We start from the raw sequence: 13,381 nt of genomic DNA, 5'->3' as shown, positions 1-13,381 counted from the left end.
ATCTTCCTCTTGTTTACATTCCAGATGTTTTCAATTTGGTAAAATCAAAGAATTTGATTGAATTTTATTTTTAAGTGGTCTCTTATTTTTTCCAGAGCTGCACATCTGTCCAGTCATGTAGAAGGTGACATTTGAGCCATATTACAGCAATGTAACCACATCAGTCTCTCCAAGAGTCCAGATAGTAATCAGATTTCAGTCTGATTACCTGGAGATACATTTGACTATCAAGAGTAAATGCTTAAATGTGGCTTAAACTACGGTATACAATCCAGGATACAATGCCACCTGCTAGCGGAATGAAGTTATCGGGTGTAAACAGAGTCTAGGAAGGTTTTTGACAAGAACTGGAAATACTGTCCATCCTCCAGGAAAACTGAGACACACAATCACACAACAATGACAATTTACTGTTTATTTGTATTTATTCTAGATGGTTAGTTGTTTTTGTTTTGAACAAATCAACACTCACTGCCAAGGTAAACAGCTTTACAGACCACTCTCTGCAGACTTTTGCACAGTACTGTATATATTGAGATTGTGATATGCCTTGCCATATTTAATGAACACTTTGGAGAAGCCTTAGATGTGAAGACATTATTTTCTGTCCTGAAATATTCCTCCCATCCAAACACTCGAAGAACATGTACAATCAGTAAGAATGTTCACAGCACATGATTGAACAGTTGGTTTGGGGTGTATTTACATAGTTCATTTGTTCAGTTATTTGAAAGCCAGTATTGCAATTGCTGATAGCAAATGTTACACAAGTCATTTCTCACATTTTTTAAATTCTCTGCTTACATTGCAAAGTCCAGAACATGAAGAGAAAAGTGGCCAAACATTCCACCACAACTCTGGACAGTGGAGGACAGTGCTTTCAACAATAAAACAGTGTGGAAACTGAAGAGCTACTGTTCAAATCAGCACCCATGTGATCCAGCAGATCAATAGGAAGGTAAGATCAAGCCGAAAGAGTATATACAACATGATGTTGGTTACTTTATCCTCTCTTAGGAAGGTGTAGATCTTTTGTTAGCCATAGAGGCTTCTGATCCACTAGCTGTGCATGATCATTAGGCCTTCCTCAATGTAGAAGGTTCATGACCACGCAAAAGGTAGGGCTGTTTTGTCCTTCCTTGCTCCCAGCATTGCGAAATCCAGGGAAAGACACAAAATAATAAGAGCAAAGGTTTCTCCGCAGCCTTGGATACTCCTACGGTACTATGAAGAAGAATGTTTTCAAAAACAAAAGAAGTTCAGAAAACCAAAACTTTGTCAGTTTAGTCCAGAAACCAGCAATGCGATCCAGCAGTTCACTTAGAAGACACTGGGATACTAAGTGTAGATACTAATTAGGCAGATATTAAAATTGTACACCCTCCAGGACCCCATCAATTCAGATTTAGCAGTTCATTTTCTCTCAGTAGTTCATTATCTCCTGTCGTCCGTTTGCCGCAAATCCCCCGTTGATTCCTCCTATCCTCTGGCCATCCATGATCTGCAGGACCTCCTCTAGGATAGACGGTCCCAAGTCCAGATGCAAAGAAAGAAGAGACCCTGCATGAGTAAGATACGGACGCTCATCCTCGTCCTCACCTTCACCCCTCCCGCGTTTCCCCTCGTCCTTCATGTCCGAGCGGGGTTTAGGGTTTGGTGTAGCAGGACGTGATGTGTGAGGAGACTCCAGGTGCAACCTTGGAGGTTTGGGAGGTGGAGAAAGAGATGCTGCAGTTGTTGCCACTGTTGTCAATGTCGTGGTTAAGGGGCGAGAATGGGTGGCAGCTGTCGCTGTGGAGGTGGCTGCAGAGCTCACTGCGGTGGTGGAGGTGGAGGGGGTCTGAGCTGGCAAGGTCAGCGCTTGCACTCCTCCGATGACAGGAAGCGACAGAGCGTTCTTCAGCAGCGGAGAGCTCTCGCTGGCTGGCGGGTGGCCGGTGCTCACACTGGCTGTGCGGTTGAACTGGAACGGGCCCTGGTGAGCTTGCTGCCCAGGCAATAGGTGGAACTTGCCTTGCAGAAAAGAGAGGTCACCAAAGAGGTCATCAGCTCCACCCCCGCTACCTATGTGGATGGTGTGGCGGAAGTCTCCGAGCGGAGGGCTGATCATGTCAGATGACAGAAGGTCTCTGAGCTTCTCCTTCTTTCCTTTGCGACTCCTGCGCTTTAGATAGATGGGAGCTTTGGCAGACATGTCTGACACCTGCCGCTGCCCGGAGCAACACAGAGACAACTCCTGCAGCAGTGTGAATAGACAGCTAGAGAGAAGGAGGAGAAGAGAAGTGAAGAAAAGAACAGAGAAGACAAGGATACAGCAGCCCAGCTGATGAGATGTACTCAAGTTTGAGGCTCTCGCTCAGTGAAGGACAAGAATATGTCACTCAATTTCCACTCAAACGTAGCACAGAAATGATTCCCACTGGAACAGAATTTCCAACATCCAGGAATGTCACTCCAACCTGCCTAGAGAAAGAGAGAGAAAGAGAAAAAAAAAGAGAGAAACGTTAACATACAGACTCTAATGGCCAACAAACACACTCCAATGTAAAATATTCCTCACAGAGACGTTAGATTCTCTAAATAGCATCAACGCATCCACGTAAACTCCTCTTCCTCGAAATGTCTCTGTTTATTTATATCTCTAATCCGTTCATTTATTTACACCTCCGACCGAGGAGCCAAAACTCCAAAAAAAGTAAACAGGCAACGGAACAGAGACAAAGAGGAAGAATGGGCCTCGCTCAATGCTTATATAATGGAAGATCCTTTAGGGCAGATTTGATGAGCTGTTCCACGAACATGCTCCCTCGTGCATCAGCACAGTTGGAAAAAAGATAAAGATGAGTTTTAATAAGCAGGGAGCACAGAAAATAAATCACTTATCTGGAGCAGTGGAGGTTTTTTGATGATCACTGTTTGTTAATGTTGGCAGAGCAGCTCTGGAGAAGTCATGTCCTCATGGCTGATGAGATTAGTGGACTGAACTAAACCGGAACGAGTCTCTCTGGAGTGTAATGCTAGACCTAGCAATGACGTATATAATCAATGAATCTATCAACTACCACCTGATTAATTCACTCAATTGGACCATTATGCTGTTTTCTCTCGCTCTGTCGTTACCATCGTTCACAGTTCTGTCTGAGTTTTCTTTCTTTTGTGGTAAAAAGAAACAAAAGGAGCCATATGGTTCTCCAGACATCAGGTAGTGTATTGAAATGCAAAATGTGCATGTGTTGTTTTAATATGGTAATCTAAATGTGAATTTCCTGCTATTCAGAGAATTCAATAGAAAGTACCATATCACACCTGTACTTTTGTGTGGTTAAACAGGACTTTGGTTTGTTTTTTTTACCCTTGGTGTGATATATTTAGGAAGGTGTGAATACTCTGGAAAGGTGAGAATGTGATAATTATTACAACCATGAACAAATACCATCACTGTTGTTAAATTGTACAGATATATGAACTAGTTTAGAAAAGAGGACATTCCTTTTGTATTTACTTTCTTGCCCCAGGTGGTATAAGTCTGACTAATAATAAACAAAGAACATTTTGCTGCACCTAGATTTTCCCTGTGTGAAAACATACTAAACCAAAGAGAAAACACTATTAACTAATCTATTACCTAAACAGAGTAAAAAATGCATACAATAAACATCCTGTTCCATGGTATTTCAAGTAAACTCTCTAGACTCAAACTATCACTATCCTTTAGCTATCATTTTACCCCAAGGCTAAATGGAATGTAAACATATAAACATCATATGTTTTGATAATAGAATATTTTTCTGTTGGTAGGAAATGTTTATGCAATGTAGAACATGTTGTTTGGTGGTGTTTTCCAATGGTGTTAAAATCTTTACACCCTTTTCATTCTCAGTCCAAAACCTTTAGTTGCTATAATGGCAACAGAGTTGGGTAAAAGCCAGCAATAAATTTTTTCCATTACTGAAACTAATGAGACTAAGAGTTGCTGTCACACTGTATAAAAATATTTATTGATTAGTATAACTGGAAAAGATTGATGAGCATTTTTGAGAACGTTACTAATTGTACTGTATACTGTATTTTTAGCTGGGTGATATGACAATATTTATCATATTGGGAAAGGTTCCAATATTCTTTTCTGGCTTTTTCGTAAATGTCATTTATCAACTACATTTCATCACAAAAAATGTGTCAAACAAGTGCTGGGCAATATAGAAAAAGAAAAAGAAATATTCTGATATATTGTGCATCGAAAGAATGTCACAATAATCATCTTGATTATTGTATTAATGCCATGTTGTCTGCAGACATGAGGATGTTTGAGTGCATGTGCATGTGTGTGGTATGTTGAATGATTGATGTTATAATGGGTTGCGTGTGTTGCGTGTCAGGATGTGTCTATATATTGAACATGTGTGGACGCCTCTATGTGTGTGTGTGTGTGTGTGTGTGTGTGTGTGTATGTTGCAAGAGCACACTGTGGTGAAAGAGTATGACTTACATTCCTCTGGCCTTAAGTCATGCATCTCAGGTTACACCAACCATGACAGTGAATGGGAATGTGTGAGTGTGTGTGTGTGTGTGTGTGTTTGCTAACACATGTGTGTGCAAGGTTTTCTTCAATGCCAACAAGCATGACTGCTTCTAAATGCTACAGCCTTTCTTTCTCACCCACACACACACATACGCACACTCAAACACACACAGGCACAAACATGAACAGCTAAAACCAAAAGAATGTGTGTTTTTCTACTAGTACTAGACAATATGACTTTATTAAACTGTGATTTTTTTTATTGTATTAATATATTTTTATAAGCACAGTAAGAATATAACTAGTGCTTAAAGATTCTTAACAACAGCACAACTAGAGGAAATGCTACATATTTTGATAAAAAAATGATTGCGTACACTTACATTCACCTCATAATCAGATGATTGCAGAACATCAGAGTTTGTTAGCTATCTGATCAATGCATTTACGTGAACTTAAATATGTTGTAAAGCTTATTTCCAGTACCGCAGTACCGCAGTCACACAGTTCACACATGTACAGACTGAGAAATCCAAGAACATACAATACAATTTGTATTATCGGATTTCTAGATCTCACTAAGATAAAACAAATCACAGTATTTTATTAGTGTGATAATAATATGCAGATAACTGCAGATATCCTTTTAAAACTGGATTATAAAGTGCATGTAAATGCACGATAATTTGCCACATTTCTATGAGTAAGCTGGACAGTGTTCAACCTCACTCACAAAGTGACTCTCCAAAACTTATACAGTTACCTAAGGTAAAACTTTACCTAAGGTAACACTTCATGGTCAATCTACACACCGCTAACCCATTACTATCAGTGTATATGCCTTATATACCGGTAGGTATAATCTAGATATTTAAGATAAATTACCTGGTGTGGGATAGCATTTACAAATAGCAGTTTAAAAGTCATAATTTCTACTGGGAAACACTAACATTAGCCTTACGCAGGAAGAAGCACAACAATAGTTTTAGTGGGACTGCTGAGGTGAGGGCTTTGCTGCAGTCAAAATCCTGCAGATTAAACACACACATGTACACACACACACATACAGGATAGAGGAAAGTTCTGCTTCTGCAGTTTTTAAGGAGATGCACTGGTAGCAATATTGTCTCAGAGGTTAGGCTTGATGATGCTAGAGTTGTGGTGAATATAATGTTGTGCCTGTGTGTGTCTTTGTGTGTGTGAGGCAGATTACAATACGTTGTCCTAACTGTCTAATTGTGGTTTAACTGCCGCAGTACTGTATATGCGTGTGCTGACAGATGCCTTTCCCTGATGGTACAGAGCCACACTGACTACAGTTTGTGTGCATGCAATTTTGTGTGTGTTTGTGTGTATGTGTGAGTGTGAGACAATGATAGAATGACATTGTCTAGGGAGAGAGGGGCTGCAGTGTGCTGACTCACTGAACAGAGACAATAATGGACAACGGATAAACAGAGAGAAAAACAAGGGAAAGAAAGAAGTAATGGTAGAGAAACAACGCTGGCCTCGTTACAAATCACTGCAAATTCATGACTGTGCTTTTTGTCCTTTGTGTAAAAAGTTTTATTAACAAATTAACTTTCCGTTCCTTGTGCCACAAAGAGGTTCTGTATTGCTAAGCCTTTTTGTAACCATAGACAATGAAGTGGAATGTCTGTGTGTGTGTGTGTGTGTGTGTGTGTCAAGGTTAGAGTGCAGGCTAATCAGCAGTGTAGAACCTGTATATCCACTGATTTCATGCACAGCAGGGTGAGATATGATACTGATCAGTTTCAGCATGCTGTATGCATTTGTTTAAAGGCTATTTGTGTTGTTTTAGGGGGTTATTTTTTTCTTTCTAGACCACACACGTGTAAAATACCATTCACAAGATATCACATGTTACAGCGGTGTAAACACTTCAGTCCTTCCAAGACACATTTAACAACAAAATAAAACCTTGCTTAAAGCCATGCTTGAGCTTCGATAACTCGCGTCACCTTGCCTTGAGTAAGCTGGCCAGGGTTCAACCTCACTCACAAGATAACACCTCACAACTTATGAAGGTAACATTTTATGATCAATATATGTCAATGTATGTGGCTTGACCTTATACAGATATAATCTGGATGCTCAAAAGGCCAGAATTGGCCAGGTGTTAATTCAGCATCTTTAACATCAAAAGCTGCTTGGACCTCCTAATTGCTACAAAAAGAACTACTCACAGACTGGCTTGGTTTAAGGAAACCTTGCTATCTCTCTATCTTATCAAAACAAGACCGTGACACTGCTCCTAATCCTGGGATCGGGTGTTTGAATCAGTGATGTCATGTGTGGACCTGACATAAGGGCCTACACGTCATATCAGTTGAGAAAAGGCCATTCTGAAGAGCATACTCATACTCCTTATCACACGCTATCTGTGTTTAGAACAGCTGAATCATAATGATGCAATTCTCATAGCCTAAACAGGCAATAAATGATGCTAACATCAGATAGTCTAGTCTAGCCGAGACGACATGTTGCCTAGTAGTGCCACACTGAAAACAATGACACACTGAACTTAAATAAAACATATTAAATCTATACAATGCTGTCTTTCAGATTACTTTGCATGGTCAGTAATTGTTTAACATTTGAATTGAGTAAATCCAATGCTTCATTTCTGTCAGTGTGGAAAAATAAATCCTGTAGCAGTGCACAATGTGGAAAGGTTATTTAATCGAGGCTCCTGAGTTTTATCAGTGAGGAAAGGGCAGCAAACAAAAGTGCTGCCAAAGTGGACGAGCCAAACACTTAGTAAGCCAGTGCTACTTCTTAGATAATGTAGAGAACACACTATCACGCAGGCTTTGAAAAGGGAACAGAGAGTGTATATTAGCGTATAAGGAGGTGGATACATCATCCTATAAAAAACAATTTAATTTACGTCCGACTTTTAAAAAGGGTCTCCAATGGCTCTTTAGTTAAGATCATGACGATAACAATATAGAACTGAGACAAAATAAGTCAAAATATTTGCATATTTGCATATTACACACACACAGATGCCATTTGGCTGTGGATAAATGAATGTATGTTAATAAATAAACACATATTATGTATATGTTTAAAAGCACTTAGATCAATTTAGGCCACAACCATCCAAGTTGCTTTATTCCAATCAGATTTAAAAGTAAAGACTATGTTTATACACTGCCTGGCCAAAACAAAAGTGGCCACCTGGATTTAAGTAAGTAAATGATGTGGGGTTGATGCTGCAGTTGGTCAGGTCTAGGTTCAGCAACAGTATGTGCTGAAAGAATAAGGTCAGCTGACTACCTGAATATACTGAATATAGACCAGGTTATTCCATCAATGGATTTCTCTTTCCCTGATGACAAAGATTCATGGGGCTGGAATTGTGAAAGAGTGGTTCAGGGTCCAGTCACAGAGTCCAGATCTTAACCTCATTGAGAATCTTTGGGATGTGCTGGAGAAGGCTTTGTGCAGTGGTCAGACTCTATAATCATCAGTGTAAGATCTAAGTAAAAAATGAATGCAACACTAAAACTTGTGACATTGCAGAACCATGTGACGCAATTAAAGATAAAGGCAGCCCAACAAAATATTAGAGTGTTTGACCTTTTTTTTGGGCCAGACTGTACGTATGTTGTATCTTCATGAATTCAACTGCATAAACACAGCTTGTACAATAGCTTTAAAAGAAAGGTTCTTCTAAACCAAAATGTTTACCACACCTTAAGCCAAGGATTGGCTAGACACGTACAAGTCTACAAGTGTACTTAGCAAGTGGAACTAAATTGTACACTTGTGCAAGTGGTGGCAATCTGTCAAACTCTTCTGAGATGAGGTGACCAATCAGTACTGATGTTAGATAATTAGTTTTGCAGTTCTCCAACTCATCTCAAAAGTATTGGATGGAGCTCAAGAGATCACAGTTTCACTGCTTCACAGTGCAAAACTGGAGAGGCTTTATACCATGCTATCCAATGCTTGGTTTCAGCCATTAAAGCTTAGCTGAATGCAATCAAATTATCATAGCAAAGTTCCACTGTACAACCTTTCCAAAGGAGCAGAGGCTGTTCCTGCAGAAAAGGTGGGAAAAATCCCTGGTAATGTCCTAATGATTTCAGAGAACCATTACGTAAGCAGGGGTCTACACTGGCCTTTAAAGGCAGCTTGGGGAGAGGAAATGCACAACACAGTGGATATCTGTCATAATCCCTCTCCACATCTAATTTCCTGCACATTTATCATCAATCAAACACAACGAGCCTCCACCCAACTACAAGAAAACAACAGTGCAGTTTTTCCAAGGTAGTTAAAACGGAAATTACAAAAACATACTACATTTCACACTGAAGGACACAATTCACTTACAGAAAACTGTAGACTATAACTGTCAAACAGCAGTTTTAGTTAAATAGAGAAAAAAATTTTTTAAATAATAACCACCTTATTACAACTTTATTATTCGTATCTTCAAACTGCAACTTTAAGCTATACAGCTCTGGAAAAAATAAGAGAACAATTCAGTTTCTGAATCAGTTTCTATGATGTTGCTATTTATAGGTTTATGTTTGAGTAAAATTAACATTGTGAAAACAAGTTCAAATTCATTAAAGTTTTAAGAGTTCAGGAACCAATATTTGGTGGAATAACCATGATTGTTAATCACAGTTTTCATGCATCTTGGCATGTTCTCCTCCACCACTCTTACATACTGCTTTTGGTGCACTCCTGATGCATGAATTCAAGCAGTTTAGCTTGGTTCAATGGCTTGTGATCATCCATCTTCCTCTTGATTATATTCCAGAGGTTTTCAATTTGGGAAAATCAAAGAAGCTCATCATTTTTAAGTGGTCTCTTATTTTTTTCCAGAGCTGTATGTCCAGCACACTGGGAGTTAATGCTCTCTAAAGCAGGTGTTTGCTGCCAATGGGAGCTCAGTAAAAGCCTGTTCTCGAAACAAAAAGCTAACTAAAGCTGTTCTCTATTCAACGGTCAGCACACCCGCAAACAGACGCCAAACAGAGTTACCACGTGATTTTAATGCGGTTCAAATAATGGGTGAATGCGGTAAACCGCTTGGGTTAAAGTGTTCAATAGATATGCTATTCGATATTATGGGCTGTTATTGTTATAGGCTTTTATCCACACAGCTTTGCAACACAGTTAGTTACCGCTGGTCTACTTTCTGAGGTAAACAGAAGATTCTCTATTTTAATATTCCTCACAGTTTTTTTCCACAAACTGCGATTAACACGGACAGGCATTTAAAGCTTTTAAACCTTTTTTTATAGAGCTGGCTCAATATCTCTCAGACAAACAGAACTACTTGTCTGAATGTATTTAATTTAGTTTTACTTTGGCTAACTGTTTTTCTAAATACTCATTTTTAACACGCATTTTACCACAGAAAAAAATATGTTAATTTTTTTAACTGTTTAATGTGTTTTAACTACTTTTACATAGCTAACACAGTAAAATTCAGTATTTTCACTACATTTTTGAAGTATTGATAATACATTTAAAACCAATTTTTAATCAAATCAGCTATGCTAATTTTTCTTAAAAAAAAAAACGATTTGTCTATATTCTTTTAAACTAAGATGTGAAATTGGTCCCACAAACAGAAACCCACAGTTAAACCCACCAGTTAAATTGAAGCCAAATATAAGTGCTGTGTTTTTATTTTTTGAGCTTACCTTTAAGTTCAGTTTCTCACTCAGTTTAAATCCTTTTTATAGAGGTGTTCGTCCTCCCTGAAGAGAGAAATAAGTCCTTGTACTGAACAGGCAGGGAAAGCCTCCTGTCTCCAGGTGCTCTCCAGTCATGAACTGACTCAGTGCAGCGCGAGCTCGTGGTTACTCAGCCTGGCCCCGTGACTCCGCCCTCGGGGGGCGTGGTTGAGTAACCGCGGGTCTGCGAGGGGAGCCCGAGCATCTCCGACTCGTTTCATGGCTAAAAAAGCCAGAATACCCCCTGAACGACCCCCACCGTGTCTGCACCGTCAGTACTCTCTCTCCCGCTTCACGGAAATAACCTCTTCATCCGATACACTGAGCTCTGTTTGCTGATACTGTGAAACCAGAAACGCCCTCCAGAGCACTTTCTCTCTCTCTCTCTCACTCTCTCTCTCTCAACCTTCTCTCTCTCTCTCTGTCCCACTCTCAATCTCCACTCTTTCACTCTCTCTCTCCTCTCTTTCACCCTTTTCTCTCTCTCCTCTTCTTCTTCTCAATCACCCTTTTCTCTCTCATCCTTTTATCTCTCTCTCCTCTCTCTCTCTCACCCTTCTCTCCCTCTCACCCTTCTCTCTCTGTCTCTGACCCTTTTCTCTCTCACCCTTCTCTCTCTCCTCTCTCTCACACCCTTCTCTCTCTCTTACTCACCCTTTCCCTCTCACCCTTCTCTCCCTCTCTCACCCTTCTCTCTCTCTCTCTCTCTCTCTCTCCCCCTTCTCTCTCTGTGCCTCTCACCATTCTCTCTCTCTCTATCTCTCTCCCCCTTCCCTCTCTTTCCTCATTCACCCTTTTCTCTCTCTCGCCCTTCTCTCTCCTCCCTCTCACCCTTCTCTCTCTCCCCCTTCCCTCTCTCTTCCTCTCTCTCTATCTCTCACCCACTTCCCTCTTTCTTAATCTCTCTCTCTCTCTCATTCTCTCTCACAAGTAGTTCTAAATACATACAGTAAAGCCTATTATTAGAATGTAATGAATTTCACACATTTTTCAGTCATTCAGAGTAGTTTGGTGTGAAATCGATTATTATAGAGGTTTCTTACAGTGGTAGTGATAAGGTAAGATAATCCTGTAATAATCAAACAGCATTCACTTTTTTTTACATTATTACAGTTTTGTAACTTAGAGGACAGAACAGAAGTGTCAGAAAATGTACAAACGATATACAAAATAGATATATACAAAGGTACAAGAATATAGAATAAACCACTACTCAGTATGTATGGGTTAGGATACCATATAAACACCACACATTGAAACTAAGAGAAATCAAAATTTTTAAAAAGGGTTGAGTTTGCTAAAATGCCACACTTTTTGGCAAATGAGGTCTAAAAAATATATATTTTATATATTACCAATGATATTTGCATGGGTCTCAAACAATTATTTGTTTAGAAAATGTGAAAAAGTAAAATTGTTTTGGAAGTATGAAAACATTAGTAGGTTCCTTTCTGAATTGGCATTATTTTTATTTGAAAGAGCAGCTAAAACATTGATGGGAAACATTCTGCTTTGTTTGTAGGCTTACTTATTACTGCTTCTTCACTCTTGTTAGTGATGAGGGAAATATGCTATGTTGTCATCACTTACCAAACGATTTCTCTGATGTACTTCTATGACGCTCTTTCCCGCCCACCTTAGCAACCTCTATAGTTGCATGTAAAAATGTGTTGTTGCAACAATGAAACAGCACTTATTCTGATTGGCTGTAAAATGTTAAATAGTTATGAAGTTATTTTGGCCCAGTTTATCTCTTGAGTTGACAGAATAGCATATATTCTAAAACATGTTCATTGCTATGTACAATATACAATATGATCTTCATGGCTACATTCAGTATCACTAACAATTTGTGTTATTATGTGGCTTAACAGTGTTATTATGTGGCTTATTTACTGTTACAATCACAGCTCAAAGTGTCTAGAATTTGTTTTCCATCAATACTTGCTCTGATTGTTCTGAATAAATGACATGAGCATGTTTTAGATGTTTTGGATAAATGCCATAAATGTAAAGGTAAATGTCAATCTAAAACCAGCAGGATTAGCAGGATCAGCAGGAACCGCAAAACTAAGCATGATTACAAACAAATGCTTCATTCAATGCCGGTAAAGATCTGCTTAACCATCTTACTTACCAGCATAGAGTATGTTTTGCCTAGATTACCAGTTTTTTAACCTCCTTGAAGTGAATTTTTTTTACAGCAGGGTTCTGAACCTTTAGGTTGACCCCAGCATAATACTGCAAAGCCTTGGTCTGTAATCACATAAGCAGCCAGCATAGGCACATTGTATCTCACCCAGCATGTGCATCAACATAACAGCTTACTTCATTTTAAACCAAAAGTGTGCATTAGACCATGTCATTAAAAAAAGTTAATCTCAAGCTAAATGTAAGTTATGGGCTCTTCAATGACCTAGTGTGTGGTCCACTATATAAAGAGTAAACAGCTTTTAGTGACTCTCTCAGACGCTCACACACTCAAACATGCTCTTTCGGAAAACAGAGTCTCGGAACAGTTTTCCCTCTGATTTCCGCCGGACAGGATTTCAGAGAAATGGGACAAACAAAGATTTAGATAAGCCAGTGTTTACAGGCTCTCATGCTGGAGTGCCTTTCAGGTGTGCTGAGAACAAAGACAAGAGGAAGCTAAGCGCTACACTAACTGCCCATTAGCCAATTACTGTTTTGTTGACTGCCATTGAAACATTTAGTAAGTGAGTACATGTAACTGGGTAACCAGATGCTGCTCATATCTGACAGTGGGAGGCTAATTTGAACAATCTGGAAAGATTTTCTGCTCCAGCACACTTCATTTAACACATTAGCCCATTACAGAGTTTTTCCTAAGTCAAATTGGGTGTGTTTGAATAGGAAAACATAACAGTGTGTAGTGCAGGGGGGCTCCACTCAGAGACTGTTGGTGGCTGACATGCTAACTGCGCTGGAAGGCTAAAGCTCTGTGGAGTTTATCATTTTCCTTCGTCTAACATAATGAACACTGTTTTTCTATTTTTAAAAACAGGAGGTTTAGACCTCTGATTTACGTGAAGGTGCTATTTTTGATCACTGAATTTCTCTCCAATGTGGAAATTTTAAAAATATATATGTTTTCAGCATTTTCGTGTGGCGG

At 39.3% G+C, this 13,381-nt stretch overlaps 1 protein-coding gene across 2 annotated transcripts; it reads right to left on the bottom strand.

Annotated features, from left to right (window-relative positions):
* Window positions 1-400: 400 nt before the first annotated feature.
* Window positions 401-10,529, bottom strand: cdc42ep2 (CDC42 effector protein (Rho GTPase binding) 2). 2 transcript variants are annotated; one of them, XM_007261015.4, is made up of 2 exons: window positions 10,216-10,529; window positions 401-2,463 (listed from the first exon to the last, which is right to left on the bottom strand). In XM_007261015.4, exon 2 carries the CDS (start codon window positions 2,192-2,194, stop codon window positions 1,424-1,426), a length of 771 nt encoding a protein of 256 aa, XP_007261077.3. In that variant the 5' UTR covers window positions 2,195-2,463; window positions 10,216-10,529; the 3' UTR covers window positions 401-1,423. The 2 variants fall into 2 exon arrangements, with proteins under 2 accessions (XP_007261077.3, XP_049332410.1); XM_049476453.1 differs by having other exon boundaries at window positions 401-2,459.
* Between the last annotated feature and the right edge of the window lie 2,852 nt (window positions 10,530-13,381).

Source organism: Astyanax mexicanus, chromosome 1 (genome assembly GCF_023375975.1).
Source record: "Astyanax mexicanus isolate ESR-SI-001 chromosome 1, AstMex3_surface, whole genome shotgun sequence".
Lineage (NCBI taxonomy): Eukaryota > Metazoa > Chordata > Actinopteri > Characiformes > Acestrorhamphidae > Astyanax > Astyanax mexicanus.
This window is presented reverse-complemented; position numbering and strand designations above follow the sequence as displayed.

Coding starts and splice junctions, on each gene's coding strand:
- cdc42ep2 (XM_007261015.4), bottom strand. CDS start 2,194: ATGTCTGCCAAAGCTCCCATCTATCTAAAGCGCAGGAGTCGCAAAGGA.